General features: G+C 51.9%; 1 protein-coding gene across 1 annotated transcript in view; it reads right to left on the reverse strand.

Moving 5' to 3' along the window:
• The window catches only part of KIAA1671 (KIAA1671 ortholog), a 133,376-nt gene that overhangs the window by 11,228 nt on the left and 95,620 nt on the right, over positions 1–26,528 (reverse strand). Inside the window, exons 6-7 of the mRNA XM_018061072.1 lie at positions 5,636–5,754; positions 755–1,010 (exon numbers count right to left, since the gene is read on the reverse strand). Of these exons, the coding sequence (XP_017916561.1) occupies positions 755–1,010; positions 5,636–5,754 (375 nt within the window). The remainder of the gene's footprint in view (positions 1–754; positions 1,011–5,635; positions 5,755–26,528) is intronic.

Consider the following 26,528-nt stretch of genomic DNA (forward strand, 5'->3'; position numbering starts at 1 on the left):
AGGAGACAACGGTGAGAGATGGGAGCTTGGGGTTCATCTCCTGGTCAGTTCAATTCCTAGTTGTGTGACCTCAAGCAGGGGACTTACCCTCTCCGAGCTGAGGTGGCCCTATTTGTAAAAATGGAATGATACTAGTATCCCCTTCCTAGAGGGGCTGCAAGACTTCAGGGAGCCCAGGCAGGGACAGCCCTGGTTCCAGCAGCATCTGAGTCAGGCTCACGGCCAAGAGCTGTTCCTACAGGGGGCGTCTCTTTGCCCGGCCGGCTCAGGTCCTGGTGTGAAATGTTGGATTCTTCCTCTCAGGTCCACTTTGGAGAAATTCTGTCACCCAGGGCCTTTTAAGTTAGCAATGATGAGCTAATTTCAGTGACTCATTTCCCAGAACTGGTAAGTGACAGACACCCCAGTAGGCTGTTGATGTCTGCAAAGCTGTTTCCCAAACCGGCCACGAGGATGTCCAGTGCGGGGGCTGGTCGGGGGTGGGGATAGCTAGGGAGAGACGAAAATCATAAAGAATCTGCCCTTGCTAAGAGGAGAGCATGTACCTCCGGTGGTCACCAAACAGAGCCCGTTTCTCAGACTCAGAGGAAGTGGGAGGGAGCCACAGCGATGCAGGGGCTGGCTTGAGGGGGACCTGGTTCCATTTCCCTGGGGCCCCCCTTACAGCCTCAGACTGGTGCAGAACATCCTGAGTCATTAAAAAAAAAAGGAGAGAGAGGAGTGTTTCCAGCACTGCTCCCAGCTACCGACTCACATCGATAAAGGGGAAGTCGTCCACCTTCTTTGCGGGGCAGGCGTCTGGCGGGGGCAGCCCCTCCATCCCGTCAGTGGATTCCAGGTCCGTGCTGGATTGGTCCACGCTGGTGCTGCGCTGCTCCCTGGAACAGTCGTGCTGGTCCCCAGCCGAGGTGACCTCCGTCTGGGAGGACAGCGAGGACAGGCGGCTGCTGGGGGGCTGCTTCCAAGCCGAGGTGGCACTGCTGTCCGGGGACGGGGACTCGGGGGCCAAGCTACGAGAATGGAAGGGAGCGAGGGAGGCGTGGTCAGGCAGGTTGCTTCTGAGACCTGAATGTCAAGGAAGGGATTCGGCAGAAGGCAGGATGTGGGCTGTGCTTTGTATGCCAGGAAATAAGAGACAGATCATCCCAGTGAGGAGAACCATCCTGGGCCCAGCCAGGTGCTGTCCACGGTTCCTCTGGAACACCTGGACAGGTGCAGAATGGGAAGAGCCACTCCCCCACTCGAGATCCTCTAACTCTGTGCTGCCCAGTAGGGGAGCCGAGGGTCACCTGTGGCCGCTGGGCCCTTGTAATGGGGCGAGTGAGGGCTGAGCTGGGCCAAGGGTAGAGACTACACGCTGACTCCTAACACTTGGAGTGAAAAAAAATAAACAAGTAAAATACCACAGTGATAACTTTACAGTGATTGCATGTTACAAGGGCAGTATTTATAAAGGGTCTATTGGGCTCAGTGGGGCTTCCCAGGTGGCGCTAGCCGGACTGCCAATGCAGGAGGCTCGAGAGACGTGGGCTGGTTCCCTGGGTGGGAAAGACCCCTGCAGAAGCACGCAGCAACCCACTCCAGTATTCTCATCCAGAGAATCCCACGGAGAGAGGAGCCTGGCAGGCTCTGGTCCATACGCTGCACAGAGTCAGACATGACTGAAGCGATTTAGCACACACTGGGTATTGGGTTCCACAGAATATACTGTTAAAATTAATTGTGCCAGGATTTCCCTGGAGGTCCAGTGGTTAAGACTTCGACTTCCAGTGCAAGGAGTGAAGAAGGTTCGACCCCTGGTTGGGGAGCTAAGATTCTGCATGCTGCATGGCCAAAACAAACAAACAAACCAACCAACCACAGAAGCGATATTGTGACTAATTCAATCAAGACTTTAAAAAATTGCCTTTAAAAAAAAGGAAGAAGACTTTTAAAAAAGGGGAAAAAATCTTAAAGAAATTAATTTCGCCCGTTTTCCTTCTACTGTGCTGATGCGGCCCCTGGAACGCTGCGGCTGCGCGCGCGTCTTGGGTGCGCAGCTTGCGGGGCATTTCCGCCGGGCAGCGCTGACGGCGATGAGACCGTCACCGGCCATCACCTGTGGTGGAGCGGGAGTTGGGGATATCCTACATTGCTTCACTCACTCACTCACTCACTCGACCAAGATTTACCAAGCGCCTACTATGTGCCAGGCCCTGTGCTGAAAAGCTGTATCTTTGCATCCTCCCCACAGGATAGGATTAACCTCACGAAATTAAACAACCTTGCGAAAGATGAGGAAGCCGAGGCAGAAAGACATGAAGAGCCTTGCCCAAAGGGGCGGACCTGACCCCAGAATCCAGATCCATGACTCTCTCTCTCCTCCTGTAATTTCTGCCCACGATAATGTATTCCGAGTACCACTCGGATAATTGGAACCACAAAAGACAGAAGATTTATAAATAAATCAAGCCATTAAAATTAAATAGGCTCCCTGCTCCTCTCTTAAAAAGACCCCAAAGTCAAGAGCAGAGGAAAGCCTTATCCTAAGGAAGGGGGGACCAGCACGCCAGACAACACGTCCCTGATCAGAGGGTCTGCCCCAAAAGACCGCCGAACTTCACCCTTGGGCAGAGCTGTCAACCCAGGTGTGCTGGTGTCTCAACTCAGGGAGTACAGCCTGCTTTTTGTCAGCTCTGAACGGATTTCGTTACTTGGAATAAGCAGGACATTGGGGCGTGGGGCGGCATTGAGGCGGATCCACAAAAAATGAGGGAAATACCACCGAGCGGACAGCAGGTGGCGCTGCTGCCCAGGGCTGGGAGTAAAGCCGCGCCTGGGCCCTTTCTGGGAGGAGAAGCTGCGGTACCTCTGAGAGAAGGGAGGGGGCGAGCGATACCAGGACACGGGAGCGGGGGCGGGGACGCGGGCAGGTGGAGATGCCAGTGGCGGGGTTTCCCCTTCTCCCTGGAAGAGCTGGGAGGATAGAGGCCCAGAGGAGAGGGGCCTCCCAGGGTGAGACAAAGCAAAACCAGGACCCAGGCTTCCAGACTCCTGCAGGAACATTCTAGTGAAATTTAAGTAAGCTCATTAACTAACCGTATATCACAGCTTAGGAAAGAAAACGAAACGCCCTTCATGTGTACCATTAGAAACCTGCGCTTCCCTTTTTCTTTTCTTGTGTGCTTACTCACTCAGTCGTGTCCGACCCTCTGTGACCTCATGGACTATAGCCGGCCAGGCTCCTCTGTCCTTGGGGATTCTCCAGGCAACTGGAGTGGGTTGCCATGCCCTCCTCCAGGGGATCTTCCCAAGCCAGGGATCGAACCCAGGTCTCCTGCATTGCAGGCAGATTCTTTACTCTTTGAGCCACCAGGGAACCCCATGAATACTGGAGTGAGAGCCTATCCCTTCTCCAGAGGAACTTCCTGGCACAGGAATCAAACCAGGATCTCCTGTGTTGCAGGCAGATTCTTTACCAGCTGAGCTACCAGAGAAGCCCACCCATTTCTAATTCACTCACCTCCCCCCAGCTTGGGTACCGACCACAGCTATGGGACATAAGTCAGTGGAGGGGTGTGGCCACTCCTGACTCGGGTAGGGGGCAGGGGAAGGAGCTGGGAGACCTGGGTCTGAGTCCAGCTCAGCCATGGACACACCATATCCGGGTCTGAGTCCATCTTAGCCATGGACACGCCATATCCCTGGGCACAATACCCACAGATGAGGAAACTGAGACACACAGAGACACAGCCAGTAAGTGGCCACACTGGGGTTGACCCAGATCTCCCTGGCTTTAAAATGCCATGCGATCCTGTAGCCCTTGGGTGGGGAAGGTGAACTGAGAACATGGCAAGCCCACCCTCGGTGTCCACAGAGCTGCTACTGCGTTTGATCCCGCCCCAGGGCAAGAAGAAAAACTGCATATTTAAAACAAAGAACCGGTACGATGAACAAATGCAAAGTATCAAACTCCTACTCCTACGACTAAGTGCTGGGAAATACGCCCACTGTGAACACAAGTTACCCTCCTGCCCACCCCAAGTGTCAGTCTTCGTCTCTGCCAGGTGGGACCACAGACTTAAATGCTACGCTTCAGAGCTGACAACAGTGCTCGGCCTGTCTGCTTAATACATCTTGGCTGTTTTTATGAGCATCATTCCCTTTCTACAGGGCCTTCCCAGGTGGCTCAGTGGGTAAAGAATCCACCTGCAGTACAGGAGATGCAGAAGACACGGGTTCGATCCCCAGATAGGGAAGCTCCCCTGGAAGAGGCCAAGGCAGCCCACTCCAGTGTTCTTGCCTGGAGAATCCCATGGACACAGGCGCCTGGCAGGCTTCCGTTCCATGGGGTCGCACAGAGTCGGACAGGACTGAGTGACCAAGCACGCACACATGCACCCTTCTACAGAAGAGGAGTTTGTGAAATCCAGCAAATACAACTAAATGGTCCAGGACCCCACAGCCAGCCAGAACGGAGCTGGGATTCAGGCCTGCCTGCCTCCTGAATCTGGGTGATGCTTGGTGACCTTCAGGCTTCTGCAGTCACAATAACATTCCCTTCCAGCCGGGCCGACACCTGAGGGGCCCTCCACACCACTAACAGTGATGATCCTGAATGCTGACATAGCTTATGAAGCAGTATGTATAATACGCTCCTCTGTTTATAAACACACAATATACGTACATAGAAAAAAGGTCTAGAAAGACAACCAAAAACACTAATGAAAGTGATACCTGAGTCCTGACATTACAGTTGGTTTTCATTTTCTTGGCAATTTTTTTTTTTTTTTTTGGTTTATGGTGGTGAAACATGTAAGATGAAATTTGCCAGTAGGGGCATTCAGTGCATTCCTTTTTTTTTTAATTTTTAATTTTTATTTATTTTATTTATTTATTTTATTTTATTTATTTTTTTATTTTTTTAATTTTAAAATCTTTAATTCTTACATGTGTTCCCAAACATGAACTCCCCTCCCACCTCCCTCCCCATAACATCTCTCTGGGTCATCCTCATGCACCAGCCCCAAGCATGCTGGGGAGAGGGAGAGGGTGGGATGATTTGGGAGAATGGCATTCTAACATGTATACTATCATGTAAGAATCGAATCACCAGTCTATGTCTGACGCAGGATACAGCATCCAGTGCATTCCTAATGCTGCGGGCTCCCCTTGCAGCTCAGCTGGTAAAGAATCTGCCTGCAATGCGGGAGACCTGGGTTTGATCCCTGAGTTGGGAAGATTCCCTGGAGAAAGGAAAGGCTACCCACCGCAGGCCCAGTATTCTGGCCTGGAGAATTCCACAGACTGTATAAGTCCATGGGGTTGCAAAGAGTCAGACACGACTGAGCGACTTTCACTTTCCTTCTTAACGTTGTGTGGCCATCGCCACTCTGGTTTAAGAACATCTCCATCCGCCCAGGAGGAAATCTGGTCTCCTCTGTCCCTGCGGATTTGCCTATTCTGGATACTTCATATATCATTTTAAAATCTTTTTCTTTTGTACTTTCTAAACTTCTGTTTTATAAAAAGAATGGGTTGCCTTATTACACAACAACCTGTTATAGACAAAACACGTTCTCCTTAGTAACGGAGAAATCAGGAGGCAGATGGGGGCCCTGACTCCCCCCGAGAGGTCCTGTCCCACACCGCTTACCTCTCCCCGCTCTGGCGCTGGTCCGGCCACGTCCCATACTGACTGTCGGCTTCCTGCACGAGGGTGTCGGTATCCTTGGCCTCGGGGGTCCGCCTGGAGAAACACTGCTTCAGCTGATCCTGCAAGGACAAGCCAGAGGTTTCTATCAGGGGCAAATGCTCAGAACCTGGTCCGGCTGATAAACCTATTTATCAGCCTATCCAGCTGATAAATCATGCTGCCTGACCCCTTGCTCAAACTCACCCGGGCTCCCTACTGCTCTCAGAGACGGGTCCAAAAGTCTGCGCTGAGAACTAGAGTGACTGACCGTCCAGGACTGCCCAAGATATCGCAGGAGGCAGGGCTGTTGGAGCGAAAGCCAGGCAAGCTGGGGTGAAGGTGTCACTCTCCCTGGTCCCATGCGGGTACCACCCTGCCCTGGCCAAACTTCCTTCCCTCTTCGGTGCTCCCAGGACTTATCAGTCTAGTTAGGGCTAAGATGCCGCGCTCCCGGTGCAGGGGGGCCTGGGTTTGATCCTTGGTCAGGGAACTAGGTCCTGAATACTTCACAACCAAGCGTTTGCATGCCATAACTAAAGATCCTGCATGCTGTAACTAAGATCCAGGGCAGCTAAACAAATAAACAAAAAACCCCCAAGAGACAGGGATCTCTGAGTGATGAGTGAGGGAGCAAGGGCCCCTGGAAATCAGAACGGCAAGCTTCCAAGGCTGCCGAGGGTGGAATCAGGGCAGGAGGCAGGGGAACACTTCCTGACCTCCTTTGGAAGGCTCTGGGCAGCAGGCTGGGGGTGGAGGAGTATATGGTGCTCAGCAAAAAACACATTGGCTTCCGTGTGTCCCCATTTGTGGGCCTTCCTGCAGAGGTTTAAGATTCATGCTCAGGGATGTGGAATCCCTGAAGGCAGGGAGGGAGGTCTGCTCCCCTCACTGCTAAAGCCAGACTCGGGATTCTGGAAGGCAGCATCCCCGACTCCCCCGCCACTCTCACCCCCGTGTCGGGTCAATCTCCAAGCCCTTCAAAGTCTCTCTCGGGAACATTCCATCCAAACCCGGCCAGCTCTGGGGCTCCCCTGCCTCCTTCACCTCTGGTCCCTTCCCAGACATTCTCTTCCCATAACAGTTTCCAAAGCTGAACTCGAAGCCTGCAAGGTCCTTGCTCAAAACCCTTCAATAGCTCCCCAGAGTCAGGTCTAAACACCAGAAGGATGGCTTGTGGGACCTTCACTGGTGGGGCTCTTTCTCCACTGTCCCCTGTCCCTCTCCCACCTCCCGACCCTCCCAGCCCCTCTTCCTGGCTGCTCCAGCCCTCCTTCACCTTGGGACCTGCTGGAACAGCCACCACCTCTTGGCTCTCGTTCAAATTTCAGCTTCAGCTTCGTTGGCTCTTCCTCCAGGAAGCCTTCCCTGAACTCCCCCTCACCCAAGGCTGGCTCAGGAGCCCCCAGCTCCCGTTCCCTCGGCTTCAGGTCTACACCTATGTTGTCCAACACGATAGCCACACGTGGCTATTTACATTAATTAAAATTTGAAAAATACAAAGAATCCAGTTCTTCAGTGGCTCTAACTACATTTCAGGGGCTCCATAGCTGCATGTGGCTGCCACATTCAGCAGCATGGCTACAGTACATGTCAGTCATAACAGAGAGTTTCCAGTGAAGAGCACGGCTGTAGAACGCCCCACAATATATTCATTATAATTGACCTGTTTCTTTTCATTCTCCCTCGGACAAGTACTATCTCTGGAGCCAGGATGCCTGGATTTGAAGCCAGGCTCCATCGCATGGTGGCTGTGTGACCTTGGGCAAGTCACTTAACCGCTCTGGGCCTTAGTGTCTGGACAAAGCAGATGTTAAGTATTTGGTTGAATGCCATCTCGTTCGCTGCGTCTTAACACCGAACCCCCAAATCTGGAGCACTCCAGGCGTGAGGGTCATCTCAGGGAATTCATCTTGTCGGTGAGACTCAGGCAAGCGGGCTGTCTGTCAGCACTTCCTTCTGCTCGCCGGCTGGTCGGCTTCTGCCACGTGTCTCATTGTGGACCCTGGCGGTCCTCAAGTCAGCAAGTCTTGATCTTCACTCCCAGGGCCACAAGGCCTCAACAAGACCACAGAAAGGGTCCAAAACTCTCTAGAACTTGCTGAAAGTCAGGTTTTTAAAGTTAGCTTTAAGGCAGAGTGTTTTTCCGAATCAGCTTTGCCTCACAGGCTGCCATAAAAACCCCCCACTGCCTGCAGGGGAGAACGTATCTACAGGGCGGTCTGAAAATACACGATGGCTAACGAGAAGAGTTGTCTGAGGAACACATGTGCCCAAATTAGCTGCCCCCCTGCCATTCGGCACGTACTCCTGACGGAGAGCGAACAGCCACAATCCAAATTTTAGCTGCCATTTGCCACATGAGGTCATCACAACTTGACATTTAAATCTCCAAGGACTCCTCTGAGGCCATCTGACTGGCCTTTTCAGATGAGAAACTTTTTCAGATGATAAAGTCAGAGGCATAGGTTGCTTGTGGTGAGCCTGGAACCCAGGTTTGGGCTTCTTCCACACACACACCCCCCAACCTTTTCCAGGATACTTCAAGAGGCTCACAGGAGGAAATGCTCGTTAAAGTGCTCTAAGAAGGCTAACTCGCCGAGATTCAAAACGAGAACTTGGTGAATTTAAAAACCACCTGCGGGGGGACTTCCCTGGTGGTCCAGTGGTGAAGATTCCACACCTACTACAGGAAGTGCGGGTCGATCCTTAATCAGGGGACTGAAATCTCACATGCAGAGAGGCACGGCAAAATGATAATAATAATAATAATGATTAATTAGAGAAAAACCACTCGCTCAGACTAGGTTGCCAAGCCCCCAAGCTGGTGGTGGGTGAAAATTCTGGACCCTTGTCTTACAAACAAACACGACCGCCTCAGCCCAGGACAGATGATGGACAGCTTTCTAACACCCAGGCTGGGGAGACCAGCCTAACAGACGCCTTTGAGGGCTGTGTTTAAACAAGCGGTAACACATGTCCTGAAATTTAAAACGTGCACACCCTTGACTCAGCCAGTTTAGTTCCAGGAATTTATCTCAGAATCATCAGACATGCTCGCCAAGATCTGTGAACATGGATGCTTCCCCACAGGAGCACAAAGATTGCAAAATATTGCAAATACTGGAATCGTCCTAAACATCCAACAAGACGGGCATCTGTGAAATATCAGTTCAGCTCAGTCGCTCAGTCGTGTTCGACTCTTTGCGATCCCATGGACTACAGCACGCCAGGCTTCCCTGTCCATGACCAACTCCCGGAGCTTGCTCAGACTCATGTCCAGCGAGCTGGTGATGCCATCCAACCATCTCATCCTCTGTCGTTCCCTTCTCCTCCCGCCTTCAATCTTTCCCAGCATCAGGGTCTTTTCCGGTGATCTCTTCATTCTTTCTGGAGTTATTTGTCTACTCCTCTCCAGTAGCATATTGGGCACCTACCCACCTGAGGAGTTCATCAGTGAAATACACAGGATGAAATATCCCTGTGGCGGAATAAACACAGCCGAGGAAAAGGATGCTCAGAAAGACTCCTGAGTATCACAGAAAGCTGTCTGTCTTATCCGAGCAAACAATCGTATTTTTTTTCCCCCAAAGTCAGATCCCTTTATTACATGTAGGTGAAAAAACCACGCATTATGTTGTGAGACCAGCTTTGTGAAGACAGATGTACAAATGCATGTGAGGATGGGCAAAGGAGATCTCTGGAAGTTTTCAGAGAAAACTGTTACCAGTGACACTACCTGTAGTGAGGAAACGGGCTTTTTTTTTTTTTTTTTTTTTTTTTGCCACACCACCATGCAGCGTGTGGGATCTTAGCTCTCCGTTCAGGGACTGAACCCGCACCACACCTGGCCACAGTGGAAGCATGGAGTCTTAGTCACCAGGGAAGTCCCTGTCTCTCTATTATTGATGATGATTTTATTTAGGATCCACACGTGTGATTTTGGATCCCAGTATCAGCAGATGATAAAATTAAATAAAATCCATTAAACCATTCCTGCAACTCTATCATATGGACACATCCCCGTTTAAGAACAAATCAGAAGAGGGCTCTTCATTTGTTCATCTCTACCAGAGCCCAGCAAACTCTGCCTATCAAGGGCCAGATAATAAATATTTGGCGCTTTGTGGGTCACGGGGTCTATCTCAGCTTCTGCCTTGCTGTCGTTACCATGTCAGCAGCACGGATGATGTCTGTGTTCCAATAAAACTTTATTTACAAAACAGGTGGCTGGGGACTTCCCCGGTGGTCTAGTGGCTAACACTCAAGCTCCCAATGCAGGGGGCCACGTTTCCAGCTCTGTTCTGGGAACTAGATCCCACATGCCGCAACTAAGACCCGGCAAAGCCAAATAAATCAATGATAAAAAACAAACAAACCAACCCAGGTGGCTGACTGCTCCCTGACACCCTTTAGACTGTCGGCTGCATGAACACGGGGACTCTTTCACCCACTGCTGCACCCAGAGCTTAGAACCACACCAGGCCTGGAATACTTGTCGACTAAATATTTGCTGGAAGAGTATGTTTCTGAAAATAACTTTTTTTTGCACAGAACAGGTGTGAGCTCCTTAAGCAGAAAAGGCCATGTCATCAGGGAGGGGGTGACGGTAAGAGAGAATATGACCCCTGCATGTATTTCGGGGTGTCTGACACATCCATCTAGGAAAGCAGCCTGAGTTAGGGAGGTGCTGGGTGGCCCGCAGCTGACGGGGCAAATCCGAGCAATTCCCCTCCCCCTCTGCAACTGGACACTGTCAGCTGTGCAGGGTACCCCGGGGTCACAGGGCCCACGCTGTCGAGGGCGACACTGGCTCTGTCCCAGTGCCCCCAGGGCCTGGCGGCACCTCCCTGCCTTGTGCCTGGATCAGACTTGCACAACGGCTGAGCAGTAACAATAACAACAACATCAAGGGCTGGCACTACGGTAAGCGCAGCTGAGTATCCCAGCCTTTCACTCTGCCGTCGCGGGCTCCTGCACAGGAAGCCTTAGGACTTGCGGGAACTGTCATTTTACAGGGGAGGAGACTGAGGTCCAGAGAGGGGACCTGACACACCCAAGGCCACACAGAAGCTGGGTGGAGCTGGCATTCAGGTCTGCCTGACACTCAGGCCCTAAAGTGCTCCCCCGAACTGCTGCATTCTCCCAGCTCTGGTTCAACATGGAGAGCTCCGTGGGGCCCTCAGTGATCATTTCACAGATGGGAAAACCGAGGGCTAGGGAGAGGAAAGGATGCCAGGCCAGGCCAAGAATCCAGGTCTCCTGAGTCCCTGGCCTGTGCCTGGTCACCGCAGGGCAGTCCAAGCTGCACCCAGGTGGGGCCTCAGGCCCAGGGAGGGGAGAAGGAGGGGGGCGGCAGGCTGAGGTTGGGCCGAGTCCCCCAGGGGTCTCCCATCTACCTGGACCCCCAACTCCAGGCTCTGATCTACTTTTTTTTTTTGTCTCGCCACAAGGCATGTGGAATCTTAGCCCCCTGACCGAGGATCGAACCTGTACCCGATGCATTGGAAGCGCAGAGTTTTAACCACTGGACCAGCAGGGAAGCCGCCCGGGCTCTTATCTTAAAACCCTGGCTGCCCCACTGTGGCTGCGGGGTCCAGTGTCCTCCTCCTCACCCCTCCTTTGTGCTGCAGCCACGCTCGGGCACCGTCACAGCCCAGGCCTGCTGCCCAGCTCTTCGCCTGGCAAGGGCAGCGAGTGGCAGCCCCTGGGAGCAGCCTCCCCGGCCGAGCCTAGGTCCTGTCCTGGTCCCGCCGAGCCCGGGCCTTGGCCAGGGGTTCTCAGCACTTGGACAGGTCCTTGGGTGCCTGTTCCTCCCAGTGCACACGACCTCCAAGAGGAGAGCTGCATCTTGTCACACTGGCTTCTCGGTGCTTAGTCACAGGACCTGGCACAGAGCACGTGCTCACTGAAAGGGAAGGAAGGAAGGAAGGTGGGGAGGAACGGGGAAGAAAGGAGAGAAGGAGAGCAAGGTAAGGCAGTCGGGTCAGAAGGAAGTGGGCAGGAACGGGGCAGCACAGAGCCCTCAGAACTCCTGATGCTGGCAGCAAACCCACGCGGTGTCCCTCCCTGGGGACTTGGGTCCCAGCTAGGAGCCCACAGTGTCCCCCCGTCCCCCAGTGGCTGGAGGTGGTGCTTCCCTGGGAAGCACCGGTTTCTGACCCCTCTCAATGCGCTCTGGGAACAGTTATGCAGTCTGGCCAGGTGTGGCTAGGTGTGGCCAGGTGTAGTCAGGTATAGCCAGGTGTGGCACACTGTGGTGGCTTGGATGGGGGTTACAGCCAAGACGGAGAGAGAGCAAGACAGAAACCGAGAGAACACAACCAGGACCATGAAGCACGTGGACATGGGCACAGACAGAGAGGGAGGCTCCGACGAGCTGGAGGTGGCGCAGGCCCTGAGACTGGCAGGTCGGGCGCAAATCCAGCTCTGCCTCTTGGTAGCTGCGAGCAAATCTCAAACCTCGATTTTCCCGTCTGTAAAATGGGGGTGGGGAGCGTGTTGGGAGAATCTGGTAAAACGTCTGGTGAGAGCTGCACACGCCAGGCACGTGAGAAGGACCAGATACCAGTTGAGATGATGGTGATGACAACGATAAATAACATCCACTGTTTAGTTCCCCAGAGTGTCAGTTTAACAGTCTAATGAGGTGCTACAACGTCCTAAGGAGGCCTGACTTCCCCATCACGCAGCTGAGAGCAAAGGGGTTGGAAGACTGGATCCCTCACTATCTCCCCTGACCCCGACATGAGCCAGCTGCTCTCCTGCATCCCGGCACAGGCTCTTCCAGCACACCCTCCCTCTCCAGGGCCGAGCGGGGCGGGCAGGCTGCAGAACCAGGTCTGGCAGAGACACGCTGTCTCCATGGGACAAGTGTGTCACCTGAAGGGCGGGAAGGCGTGCTGGCAGCAGGCCTTCAGGAGGCATGCCTGGTTACGGCACAGAGTGCCGTGCAGGCCGCCAGGGAGTGGGGGTGCTTCCTCATGGCCCCCACCGCATCCACCTCCGAGTCAATAAACAGAAAGGACAGCTGGGCTGGGGGGGCCCGGGCTCCCGCTGGCCTTGGGGGTGGGGTCTCCCAGACTCTGGAAGCCTGATGGGCACCCTGCATTCTGGGTAGTGGAGGTGAGTAAGGAGACGATGGAAGAAGTAATACCTGGGAACACACGTAAGGAGCACCCACTGCGCGCCCGGCACCAAGTCAGATTCCTTACGTGCGCCGTCCAATTAAACCCCCGAGTCGACGCTTTAACATGACCATTTCACAGGTGGACAGGGACAACAGGAAAGGACGCTGATACTGCCCTCTCTGTGTGCCCACCTGCTGCAACTCATCCTCCCAACAACCCTAAGAGGCAGGTACTGCGAACTAGCCCCACTTTCCAGATGGGAAGACCAAGGCCCAGGGAGGTGAAGCCACTTGCCCAGGGTCTCAGGAGGGGGTGAAGGAGCCCGATTCAAACCCAGGTGGCTCCAAGTCTATGGCCAGTGATGCCCCATCCCGCTAAGTCCCGCTGTGACTGCACCCAGGAAACATCCACCCCAGGCCTGCTTAGAAGGAGGCCCTGAAGCACGGCACAGGCATCAGCTCCTCCCAGAAGCCTCCATTCGAGCAGGCCTGGGTCTCTCCTGGGACCCCACAGGGCACGTGTGCTCACTGTCTGTTGGACTGTGGGCTCCCTGAGGGCAGGCAATGCTGTCTGTCCACTCTCAGACCATCAAGGCAAGACACAGCCCCGCCAGTGGTCTGTGAATGAATGGTCTAGAGCAAATGAATGGGCGAGTCAGTGGATAAACAACCCACAGGTGATCCCTGGCCCCCTTTCTCATGCCATGAACAATACTGTGATCTATTCAAAGCTTCTTGGTACATCCCAGGACTGTTTTTATATATGCTATTAAATTTTAATTTCTGTTATTTTTTAAAAACAAGTCTTTCTTCTAAGACACCCCGTTCAGTGTGCTGACAAACAGTGAAGGCAGTCTGGTGACGATTTTTTTTTTTTTCAAGGTGCAAATAAAAGAGATTGGCCCAGGAATGGAGGACAACCAACCCCCACCTGCCCTAGATAACCAGGAATCTTCCTGCAGGGGGAGAGGAAAGAGCTTAGAACATTCTGGAAGTCCTGAGATACTTTTACACAGACCAATTCAAATTCCTTTTCGGCCTAAAGTTCTATTAATAAAAGGCCTACAGTTCTAAGGTTAAAGAGGAGTCGAGAGAAAAAGGAATGTGTTTTTTTCCAAATGTATCTTTATGTTTTAAAATGACAGAACCAACCATAGCATGCAATGCTTTTCAACTGTTGAAAAGAATGAGGAAGATATGTGTGTCCTGATACGGAATGACTTCCAAGATACACTGTCAAGCGAATAAGGCGAGGCTGGAAACAACAGGTGGAGAGGGGAAGGATATATATGTAAATATTTGAAAATGCACAGGACATGTGAGGAGGACACAGGAAAGCTGTCATCACACTTGTCTCTGGGAGGGGAACCGAGTGACGGGGGGTGGGGGAGAGAGGGAGGCCCAGTTTTAAAATTCCACTTCTTCTTGTATTTTGTAACACTTGCGGTAGTTAGCTTTTAAAAATAAACGTCAAAAATGTACAATCCCATGTGAATATAGAATTCATGTTTCCGAGCATCTCCTCTTCAGGGGATCTGTCCCACCCACCCTGACTCGGCTCCTCTTGGAAAGATTCTTAAAACAGTCTCTCAGGCAAATTTGACTCTTTTTTTTTGAAACATCACATGTCAAAACATCTCTCTCATGTTTATTTCAGGCGAGGCCTCAGCTTGTCGGGTGACCGAATTGAAGCCTTGATGTGTCAGTGTGAACCCAGGGAGGAAGCAGGGAGCTGGTGTGTCTCCCCAAATCCTGCAGGATCGCTCCCTGACAGGCCTCGGCCACCACCTCCACCGCGTCTGAGGCTGTGGGCACACTGCAGGGCCACAGCATGGCTCCACCACCCCTGCTTCTGGTGATTCACCTAGCGGGTACACACACGTGCGCGCACACACACATACACACCCAGATGCGTACAACACAAATAAACACACACGCAAATATATACACAAACACGTGCTCTGTTGCTCCATCATGCCCAACTCTTCGTGGCCACATGAACTGTAGCCCACCAAAGCGCCTCTGTCTATGGGTTTGCCAGGCAAGAATAGTGGAGTGGGTTGCCATTCCCTTCTCCAGGGGATATTCCCAACCCAGGGATCGAACCCACGTCTCCTGTGGCTCCTGCATTGGCAGGCAGATTCTTTACCACTATACACAAAAAAATACATAAATACACACACACACACACACACAATACACAACACACACATAACACACACACACAAATACACACACGCATCAACTCACAAACCCAAGGATGCTCATAGCAACAGCATCGATTTTGGTTACCAGCAAGCACAGCCCACGTTTCCTCCTGGTACCCAGCCCAGTCTGTGGTTTTGTTCAAAGGCCCTGCCCAGGGTCCAGGGTGCTGCCTATTCTAACTCACAGCTCAGCTCCAACCACCCTTGCCTCCTAGTCCAGCCCTTGGGAAGCAGAGGCCCTGGAAAACGCTTGGTGGATGGTGTCTCTTTGGCCAACTTGAAGCGGCAGCACCCAGGTCGAGGCAGAACTGCCTGCTGCAGGGTCCTGTCTGCACATCACCTGATTCAGTGGGTCACAAGTGGGTGAGAGAGCTTGGAAGCCTCTGTCGTGAGCTCCAGGACACAGGAGCCGGGCCCACGCACAGCTCCAGGCCAGTTTACCACTGGCATTTGGCCGAGCCCAGAGACGTGTTCAGACAGACAGCGCACCTTGGTCAAAGCCTATAAACGAAATAATAGGCCCATTTGGAAGAAGCTGGTGCTGATGCAAGCTTTTGGGCATGCTGGATTAAGCCCTGAGCACCCTTGGGGCCAGGACCCAGTTAGCAGGACCTGCTCAAGGTGGAGAGAGCATCCAGGCATGGGAACCTGAGCACCCAGGCACTTTGGCTCATCCTGGGTGAGCACGGACCACAGCCAGGTGGCAAGAAACACACTTTACCACATCAGCCCCCAAACAGTCCTCTCACCAATCTGGGATGGGGGTTTTAGCATCCCAACTCCTAAACCAGGGACCGGATGCATTCCAAACCCGGGACAACTCAGATTTTTAGCAAGGCAACAAGCAGACACACTGTATATTGGGAGGAAGCCCCAGTGGAATCTAGAGGAGGGTTTCCCAATCTAGCAAGTTCGGCACATTGTAGGGGGAGGGGCTTTTGCTGTGCCCTGGAGGAAGCCAGCAGCATTCCTGGTCTGTACTCACCAATGCTAACTGTAACCCCTTCCCCACAGCTGAGACAACCCAAACTGTTTCCAGACATTGCCAAGTGTCTCTGGGGAGCAAAGTCACCCCTGGTTGAGAATCACTGGTCTAGGTCCATGCATTCTCTACAGAGAAACTGGTTCTTGGTGGGGACCCTATAAATATAAGGTATAAAGCACAGATATGCACATTGTACACATACAAATAGGCCTCCCAGATGGCTCAGTGGTAAAAAAAAAAAAAGTCTACTTGCCAATGCAGGAGACATGGGTTCAACCCCTGGGTCAGGAAGATCCCCTGGAGAAGGAAACGGCAACCCACTCCAGGATCCTTGCCTGGAGAATCCCATGCAGAGAGGAGCCTGGAGGGCTACAGTCCGTGGGGGTCGCAAAGAGTGGGACACAACTGAGCACGCACTCATGCACACATACAGATATACAGTGGTATCTGGACATTAAAATTTCATGCAAAGGCATGTAAGAAAAAATGCCATAAAAGCGTCCTTCAGGGGAATTCCATGACGGTCCAGTGGTTAGGGCTCCGGGCTTCCACTGCTGGGGGCACGGGTTCAATCCCTGGTTGAGAGGGATAAGATCACACAAGCCGCACGGGGTAGCCAAAAAAAAAAAAAAAAAACAAAGAGAGTGAAAAAGGCCCTTTTGGGAATGATAACTTTGAAAAAATACTCCCAAACCTGGGTAAGTACTGTTGAAAGGCAACCACAAATGTATTAGCATTTCCGCAGCAAGGTGCATGAACGGTCATACCATACTGTTAATAACCTCCTGTCAGCAAGCTGGGAGAGGGCAGTTTTGCCACAAATGAGGGAGGGCTTTGTGGATTTCAGAATGGTGGGTGAGGGTTGCATACCTTTTACACAAGGGAGAACCGGAGGCTCAGACAAAATAAGAGACTTGCCCGCGTGGGTGCATGTGTGCTCACGCCAAGGTCTGGCTGACACCAGAGGGATTTAATCAAATCCTGTGCCACACGGGCTCTTGGCCTGCATCCCCGTCACCCCACTTCGAAAGGTCACTCTGATTATGCAGGTGATGTTTACTGTCGCGTTCTTTATGAGGCAAAAGGACTGGAATCAACCTGTGTGTCCCAAATCCATCTGGGCCTGACTGAATAAAGTGGGCACAGCCTGCAACATGGACCTGCAGTCTGCAGGTCCGCGGTCACGACACGAGGGGCCAGTCACAGAAGAGAACAACGAGAGAGAACCAGGCACAAAAGCGCTCTTGCAGTATAATTCCATTTGGTTGATCTATCTGCGAAACTATGTATATATACTGCATATATAGTTTTGCATGGATATATGGATATGCGTATATAGCATACATATGCAAATATATGCAAAGGAATTATTTATATACAAGTGCTATGTGCTAAGTCGCTTCAGTTGTGTCCAACTCTTGCCATTCCACGGACCGTAACCTGCTAGGATCCTCTCTGTTCGTGGGATTTTCCAGGCAAGAATACTGGAGTGTGTTGCCATTTCCTCCTCCAGGGCATCTTCCCGGCACGGGGATTGAATCCCTGTCTCTTAAATCTCCTGCATTGGCAGGTGGGGTTCTTTACCACTAAAGCTACCTGGGAAGCTATTTATATATGTACGTGCATGTATTATATATGCACATATATTTTGCACATATGTCTATGCATACATTTTGCATATATATTGCACATATGCAAAATATGAATGTATTTATATATACATGTGCATATATATCATATATTCATACCGATGTATATATTTTGTGTGCAAGTCAAAGTTGCTCAGTCGTGTCCAACTCTTTGCAACCCCATGGACTGTATAGTCCATGGAATTCTCCAGGTCAGAATACTGGAGTGGGTAGCCTTTCCCTTCTCCCAGGGATCTTCCCAACCCAGGGATTGAACCCAGGTCTCTCGCATGGCAGGCGGATTCTTTACCAGCTGAGCCACAAAGAATACTGGAATGGGTAGCCTATTCCTTCTCCAAGGGATCTTCCTGACCCAGGAATCGAACTGGGGCTCCAGCACTGCAGGTGGATCCTTTACCAACTGAACTATGAGGGAAGCCCTCATATATATACAAAAAAATCTTAAAAGATTTAGGGTTGAAGCATCCCACTCTCCCTCTCCCATCTCCCCAAACTGCATTCTAAGCCTAGCGTTCTCTCTGCCCATTCTTAAACACTGAGCTTCCCAAATAAAAACATGAATTAAGCATGCAGAGCGTGACGTGCTTCCTCCATACCCATGGGGCAGCAGAGCCAAGATACTCCTTGGCCAGGGCCAGTCTGGACTCTCCAGGTGAGAGGAAGGGGGCAGGCAGCCAGGGCTGAGATGAGGCCCTGCCTATCTAGCTCCTCGGTTCCCCAGCAGACACCGCTACACAATATTCTCTTTTATTTTACTTTTATTTTTTTAAAAGACTTTTTCTATGTGGACCATTTTTAAAGTCTGTATTGCATTTGTTACAATATTGCTTCTGCTGTGTATGTTTTGGTTTTTCGGCCTCAAGGCATGTGGTATCCTAACTCCCCAACCAGGGATCGAACCCACACCTCCCTTGCACTGGAAGGTGAAGTCTTGACCACTGGACCACCGGGAGAGTCCCTATTTTACTTTTAAACACTGATTGGGTACCGACTGTCGACGTGGAGACCCATGCTAGGGGTATTCCTAAGTGTCATCTCCAAATGTGAAAACCAGAGGGGCTTCTGGTATTCAGCTCCCAATGGGTCAGGATCCCATTTTCCAGATGGGGAAACAGGTTCAAAGGGACGTGAACTACCCACAGACGCACTGGAGTCAAATCCCAGCAGCCCAGTGTCAACCCGGCCTCCTAGGTTACCTCCCTCACCTCCGCTTTATTTATTTAAAAAAAATTTTTTTAACTTTATTTGGCTTTGCTGTGCAGCATGTGGGGTCTTAGTTCCCTGACCAGGGATCGAACCTGTGTCCCCCACAGTGGGAGCGCAGAGTCTTAACCCTGGGCCGCCAGGGAAGTCCCTTGCCTCCACTTTAATTCTTTAACAGCATTTGAAGAATTAAATGTTGGGAACTGCTATAGTTCCCAAATGTTTTCATGATAAATAACATTTCAGGAATCTGTTGCGGAGGCCTGGGGGAAATCTGGGAAAGACAGAGGGATTTTTTTTTCTGCCCCCTCCCCCAAAAAAAGTGCAGGCAAAGGATTTGTTTAAGCAACTCATCTGGGAAAGGCTACGTGATGTGGGAGAGTTCAACTGTCATGGGGGGTCTGAGGTCAGACAGACCTGGGTTCCAGTCCTGGCTGTGCCTCATGCCAGCTGTGTGACCCTGGGCAGCTCGGTCCACCTCTCTGAGCCCACACCTGCTTGTGACGGCTAGATCCTTTATTACCATCTATACTGTACTAGTCTTGAAAAGTGACTGTCAGTCGCTCAGTCATATCCAACTCTTTGTGACCCCATGGACTGTACCCTGCCAGGCCCCTCAGTTCACGGGATGTCCCAGGCAAGAATACTGGAGTGGGTAGCCTTTCCCTTCTCCAGGGGATCTTCCCAACCCAGGGATCGAACCCTAGTCTCCTGCATTGCAGGCAGATTCTTTACTGTCTGGGCCACCAGGGAAGTACTAGTCTTAGATTCTACCGAATACTGCTGAGATGGCCCTGCCATCGAAGCACCTCCTGACCAGTGTGAAGTTCACTTTCTGCAGAGATAGCCTTCCCAGGGTGTCACTGGGTTTTTTCATATGCAGTTTACAAACAGGCTCATACGTCCACCTGCGCACGCTCGTGCACACCACTGGCACAGAGCGACTCTGCTCTTTTGCCTGGGTTTTTTCACTCAGTGGAGGAGCTGGTTGGGACCTCACTTTGGGTGCAAAGAATCCAAGTCCCCAGGAAGGGGTTGGGCACCAGGGGAGGAGGTCACGTTCAAAAGAGATGCCGGATGCTGTTTCTGCTGCCTCCCTCCTGAGGGAAGCACCGGTCGGGGGGTTGCCAGGACCCGTCCCTCCCCATCCTGCTGGAACATGCCAGCAGGGTCACTCTGCGGCCCCTGGGGGAGTCATGGTCACGTCACTGTCCAAGGGGAGGTCCCTGGAGGGCTCTTCACTTCAGAATCCAGCTCTGCGGCCTGTGCTGCCACAGAGAATGAAAACAGAAGAAGATGCGGCCGAGTTCGCCTCTGAGTCTCAGCCGCCGCCCTCCACCCCCTCGGGCTTTCCAGTACTGTGATGCCTGTGGCCTGATGGTTTTTTAATTCAACCTACCCACGCTGGGGAAAAAAGCCAGTGGCATTTTTTTCAGATCTTCCCCCAGCTCCCTATTTATAGCATGTTGACAGGCGAGGGATGGCTTCCAGCAATAACTGGGGAACCCACACCAGGGACCCAGGCCTCAGGTGGGCCCCGCAGCTCTCAGGTGGCTCTGGGGGCCACTGGGACTCACTCACCATCGCAAAGAGAGGGGACTCCCAGGTGCACATGGCCGAGGGGACTGAAAGAAGGTTAGGTCTTCCCTGGGGGCTCAGTGGTAAAAAATCCGCCTGCTGATGCAGGAGACACAGGTTCGATCCCTGGGTCGGGAAGATCCCACATGCCACGGGGCAACGAAGCCCGTGGGCCACACCTATTGAGCCGTGCTCTAGGGCCCGGGAGCCGCGACTGCCGGAGCCCACGCGCCCTACAGCCTGAGCTCTGCAACAAGAGAAGCCACTACAATGAGAAGCAGCCCACACACAGCAGAGTAGCCCCCGCTCACCACATCTAGAGAAAAGCCTGGGCAGCCGTGAAGACCCAGCAAACCCACAATACTCTTTTTAAAAAAGCAGGCTAGTCGAGCATTATGAGAGCCAAAGGGCCCCAGGCCTCCCGTGGGGGACACACCTCCTATTCGTTTTCCTTTCTTGCCCTGAAACATCGCCAAGTTCTAACATTAGCCACGCATGGATCCTGGCAAGGTCTGGGTTAACTAAGAGTGATGGGGCTTATACGGGGCTCCCCAGGGAAAGAAGGAGGTTCTGAGTGGGAATCTCTGGTGCAGACAGGCCTGGGTTCCAAGACCTGCTTTGCCCCTGCCTAGCAGTAGGGCCCTGGATCGGGGTGGGGGGGGGTCTCACTGGGCCTCAGTTACCCCATCTGTACAATGGGAACAATCATCATACTTCATTCAGTTGTTGTTGAAGACCAAACAAATATTTGTTTTAGGTTTGGCAAGTCTGGGTCTCCTTGTATAGGAGGCCACATGACTGAAAACTGCCCCAACTCAAAGTCTGCACTCTGTTTTGCCAAATCTTAGGACTGCTCTAGGAGTTTGTCCAGTGGCTGGCGGGAGAGGGGAGGTGTCGGGGGAGTGTCATTTGTTGAACTGCGCCAGGTGGAAAGCCGGAGCCAGGTGTTGTTGTAAAGTTAACTAGGGAGGACATGGCCCCTCCAAAGGAGTGTCATCAGAGTGCGAATCCCTGGAATGAAAGTGACCGCGGTGAGTGGGGCTTAGATCGTTGGGCGGGAGTCAAAGCCTGGAAGGCTCCCTGGAGCTCCCTGGGCTTCACCCGCCTGGTTTAAAGGGAGGCCAGGTGGACTGAGAGCCACGGACAATATCCGCCTGGCCGCAGCCCCCAGAACCATTGGAAAGCTGGACCCACTGTCCAAGATGGCAGCGGTGTGGGGTCAGGGGGATGGAGCTGTAAACACGGGGCTCACATGCTCCTTGAGGGGAAAGGACCAGTTTATGACTCCAAGTCCCGCTTTGGGCTTGAGAAGCCCCCAGGAAGGGGTGGATTCTACAACTTGTGGACAGGCTTGTGCACACTGCTGATTTTTCTCCTCACGTATCTGGATATAGGTTCCATTGTAGACGTGGAAAAAAAACCACGTTCTGACAAATTAGAATATCGACTGGGATGGGTTTCCCGTTGCTAGGCAACCAGAGGCTGCTGCTACAGTGCACATCCCGTCCTCTAGTCACCCCCGCCCAGGACTTGAGTGTGGAATAACGGGGTACTACAGATGTTAAAGGTCTGGCCACAGCAATACTTGATGGAGAAATTTGCAGCTCATTAATTCTTAATCTTGAACAAATACCCACCATGTTTGTGGTGTTTCCTGGCTTAGGGGGTGCTACCACGTGACTCACTCCCATTGCATTTTCCCCTTCTTCAGCCCCTACTGGGCAAGGACTATCCACAGCTCCATTTAAAGCTGGGTATGTGTGTGTGGGTGTGTGGGTGTTGTTGGGGAGGGGTGGCCAAGGCTTGGCGAGAGAAAGGGGCTTGCTCCAGGTCACAGAGCTAGACACAGTGGAGCCAGGGTTCAAATTTATGTCTACTGACCTCCAGACCTTGGAAGTTGCCAGGCAGACCCATGAACTCGGGGTCTAAATCAGAACCACTGGAACTCAGCTTCGAGAGGCTGGAAAATGGGGATCCACTTCGACGGACCATCTCTTTACATACAATAATTGTGGGGAGGCACGCAGCCTCGATCAGCTAATTCTGAACAGGTCCCTCCTCACAGAAGCAAGGCTGGTGGCTGCAGCCTGCCCAGTCCCCGTCTCCCTGCGGCCCTCCTAGGCAAGCCACATTACCTCGGCTCCCTGCTTCTTACTAGGTAATTGCCTCTCTGAGCACCACAGGCAATGAGTGTTCCTTTTATAAATATCTTCAAAGCAGCATCCCCAGAATTCCCAACAGAGAAGAGATGAACACAGATGCTCAGGGGACCCCTTAAGACTGCCTAGATCCCATATTAATTCTTCCTCCATTGCTGCTCAGTTGGGAGCTTGTTGAGGGGGGTGTGTGCAACTGGCTGGGGCTTCTCTCTGCTCAAGTACTGAAGCTGGCACCCCTTTCTTTCAAAGTGAAGAACAGATAGGGATTGGGATTCCCAAAGCCCCAAAGACAGGCCACCTCCCTGAGCTCCCTGGAAGCCTCCTGAGGCAGCTGGTAACCACAGACCACTCTGCACAGGCATACAAGCTTCTGGCATGTGATAAATGATGCCCATGCAGGGTGACCCAGGCCGTAAGGTCAGCTTGGCAATACTTCCGTGGGTTGCAGAGACACAGTCCTGCATTTCTTTAAAGAACTCTGAATTCCCATGAAAGATTATTTGAATTTTTTTTTTCATCACTACAAGCTGGCAGTCCACCTCTAAGATGAACCCAAAAATGAAAAAATACATGGAAATGCCAGAATCAGGAATGGTGCTGTACTGGACAATCCGTGTATGTTCAGCTTGGGGCTCCTTAATGAATCCAAGAAACCAGGACAGAGTTAATTCAAAAGGGTGGCTCATGCTATAGCGAAGGGAAAAAAAAGAGCCTGTGCAAACTCATTTCTACAAATGAACCCACAGAGATCACGCAGAGACTGTGGCAAGCGGACTGTGTTACGAGGCATACATACTGCTTCTCCCTATAGGAAAATTATACTCCCTTCTTGAGCACAGGTGTGGTCATGTGGTTTAGCCCTAGCCAATGACGTGAGAGCAGAAGTGATGTCATCTATTTCCAGGCAGAACCTTTAAGAGCCAGTGATGGATGCTACATTCTCTTTCCCTCAGCCCTGTGGTTGGTCATCCCTGGCAAGTTGCTCCACTAACCAGGGCCTCAGAGTGACAAAGATATGAAACATAAACACAGCCAATGTCAGTGGACGTGTGGAGCACTCAGGGAAGAAAGCTGTCTTTCTGTTTAAAGCCACTGAAGTTTTGGGGGCTGTTTGTTACTGCAGCATAACCTAACCCACCCTGACAGATGCAGGGCAAACAGTTTCTGAGACAAGGACAAGAAAAATGAACCACTACGTACTGAACAATAAGTGCAGGACAGCCACTCACCTGACATATTTAAAAGCAGGAGCCTTTGAGGCACGCTGGCCTGGCTCTGCTGCTCTTTGCCTGTGTGACCTTAAGCAGAAGTGGCTTAACCTCCCTGGGTCTCTGTCCCCCACCGTAAATTGTTTACTTGCTGGAAACTTTCCCAAATATACGCGGGTCCTGGCAGGAGGACAAACTCTCTCAGGGAGGGATGAGCAATTTTTGCTTTGAAAGGAAATCACTTGATTAGGACATAATGGCTAATAACAGTAATTGAGCAGAAAGAGAAGATGACTTACAGGAAAAGAGGCTATGCCCGCTCTGCTCCCCCAGCCCAAGTCCAATCCCCTGATGACTCAGGAATGAGCTCTGAAAATGAGGCGGGTATACAGTGCTGCCCTCCCAAGAAACAGAAGACATTAATCTTAAGTGTTCTTATTTGTTATCTTGTTTGTTAACCTCCCTTGCTGCCTAACGCCAAGTCCCCCAGTCTGAAGGAAAACAAGGTGAAGAGTGACCATTCCATGACTCCATGACGCTTTCCTAAAGCCTCTGACCTTCATAGTCAGACCCCATGGGCCTGGTAACATAGAACAGATAACTCTGGGCGTGGGAGTGGATGGCTGCTGACAACCGTGTCCTCCTGGCCCAGATTTTCAAAAAATAAAGTAATAATTTTGCCCTGCAAATGGAAAGCATTACCCTTCAAAATAAGAGAAAAATGAGGGCTTCCCTGGTGGCTCAGTGCTAAAGAATCCGCCTGCCAATGCAGGGGACACGGGTTCCCTCCCTGAGTCGGGAAGATCCCCCAAAACCGCGGAGCAACCCAGCCCGTTCACCACAAACGCCGAGCCCACAGGCCACAGCTGTGGAGCCTGCGCCTTGGAGGCTGTGCTCCACGACGAGAGCAGCCCCCACTCGCCGCAGCTAGAGAAGAGCCCTCCCAGCGACACAGACCCAGTGCAGCCAAAACAAATAAATAAATCATCTTTTTAAAAAAGAGCAGAAATGAGGTGGTCCAGTGGCTAAAACTCTGCGATCCCAATACAGGGGGCCTGGGTTCCATCCCAGGTCAGGGAACTATACCTGCCCGGTGCAACTGAGAGTTCACCTGCCGAAACTAGGAGTTCTCACGCCACAGCTAAAGATCCCGTATGATTCCACAGAGACGAACGATCCCACGTGCCGCAACTAAGATCCAGCACAGCCAAATAAGTAAATATTTTTAAAGGAGAAAAGAAAAGAACTAAGATGAGAAAATCAGTGGCACTCTCTTGCTTGCCCATGCCAGATGTCAATAATCAATTATAGAACTGATGACAAGCCCTGAGAATCCCCAACACAGCACCCCAGGCAGCCACCGCATCATTCAGAGTTAGCAGGTGGGTGGAGACCTGTTTGGTACCCTGCTCTAGGTTATCTTTTATCAGAGTCATGGGATTACAAAGCTGAAGGGTACTGGGGAGGTTATCCTAGCTTTCAGCCTAGGGGAGGATGTGTGTGTGTACATATATATATATATGTATGTATGTATGTAATGATGTGTGTGTGTGTATATACATATATATATATATATAATGAAACGGCAGATATATGTACAGGACTCAAACCATAAGCACATAAAGTCCAGAGTAGCTGCATAAGGAATATCAGTTCCCACCCCCCACCCTCGTCGAAACAGGACCAGGGCCGTTTCCAACTCAGAGCTCAGGTTAACTGCAGAGTTTACGCTCTGGGTGGCGGCACGGAGATGCTCACGGGCTCGCGTCCAAAGGCTGGTGCTCGGTGCCAACTCTATGTCCTCCCACCAGTGTGAGCCTGAACAGGTCATTTCATCTCCCTGAACCCCAGTTCCCCAAAATGTACGGTGGGATGACACCACCTGCCTCGTGGGATGTCTGCAAGGATCAGAAGCATCAAAGCACGTGTAGCTGTTGGAAGGGTGCCCGGCACGGGGCACTCGGGGAATGCACAGGGTTTTCTGTATCTCTCCCAGGAGCTGGGAGAGGCCAGGCCCAGGGGAGACAGCCCAGAGGAAAACACTCTCTCCGTCTATTTCCGGAGCCACCACCCGTGATGGGGGCAGAAGCAGCACCTTGTCTCGTGGCTGCCATTGTAACAGCATCTAAAAGGTCCTATTTCCCCATTAGGAGGTGTTAATTAACCACACATCTGGCTCGGATGCGATAGACTTTGAGAGTGGGAAGGGAATCTCCAGGGTGAGAAGGCAGAGGAGAAAGCGGGAGGCTCCTGCTGTGAGAAGCGGCGCACAGGGCCCAGGGGACACAGGACCTGCGGCAGGGTGGCGGGGTGGCCAAGTGTCCGGAGGCCCTCAGGTCTTTGTTGCGGGGCAGGCGGGGCCTGTCACAGACACAAGGCGCGTGGAGATGTGAGGCCAACCCTCTGGCAAGTCGATGGATCTCTCCAGGACGCGGCTGTCACACCTCCAAAATGGAACGTATATGATGACGGCTACAGTAACTGCTAACGTTTATAGTGTTTGCTAAGAGACACTGGGCTAAGCGTGCTGTCTGCATTAGCTCATTAATTTTTTTTTTTAATTTTCACTTTATTTTACTTTATTTTTTGGCCACTCCTTTCGGCATGTGGGGTCTTAGTTCTCCAACCAGGAATGGCACCCGAGCCCCCTGTAAGGAAAGGGCAGAGTCTTAACCACTGGACCGCCGGCGAAGTCCTAGATCATTTTACTCTTTTTCTCTTTCATTCGTTTTAAGTCTT

This window comes from Capra hircus, chromosome 17 (assembly GCF_001704415.2).
Source record: "Capra hircus breed San Clemente chromosome 17, ASM170441v1, whole genome shotgun sequence".
NCBI lineage: Eukaryota > Metazoa > Chordata > Mammalia > Artiodactyla > Bovidae > Capra > Capra hircus.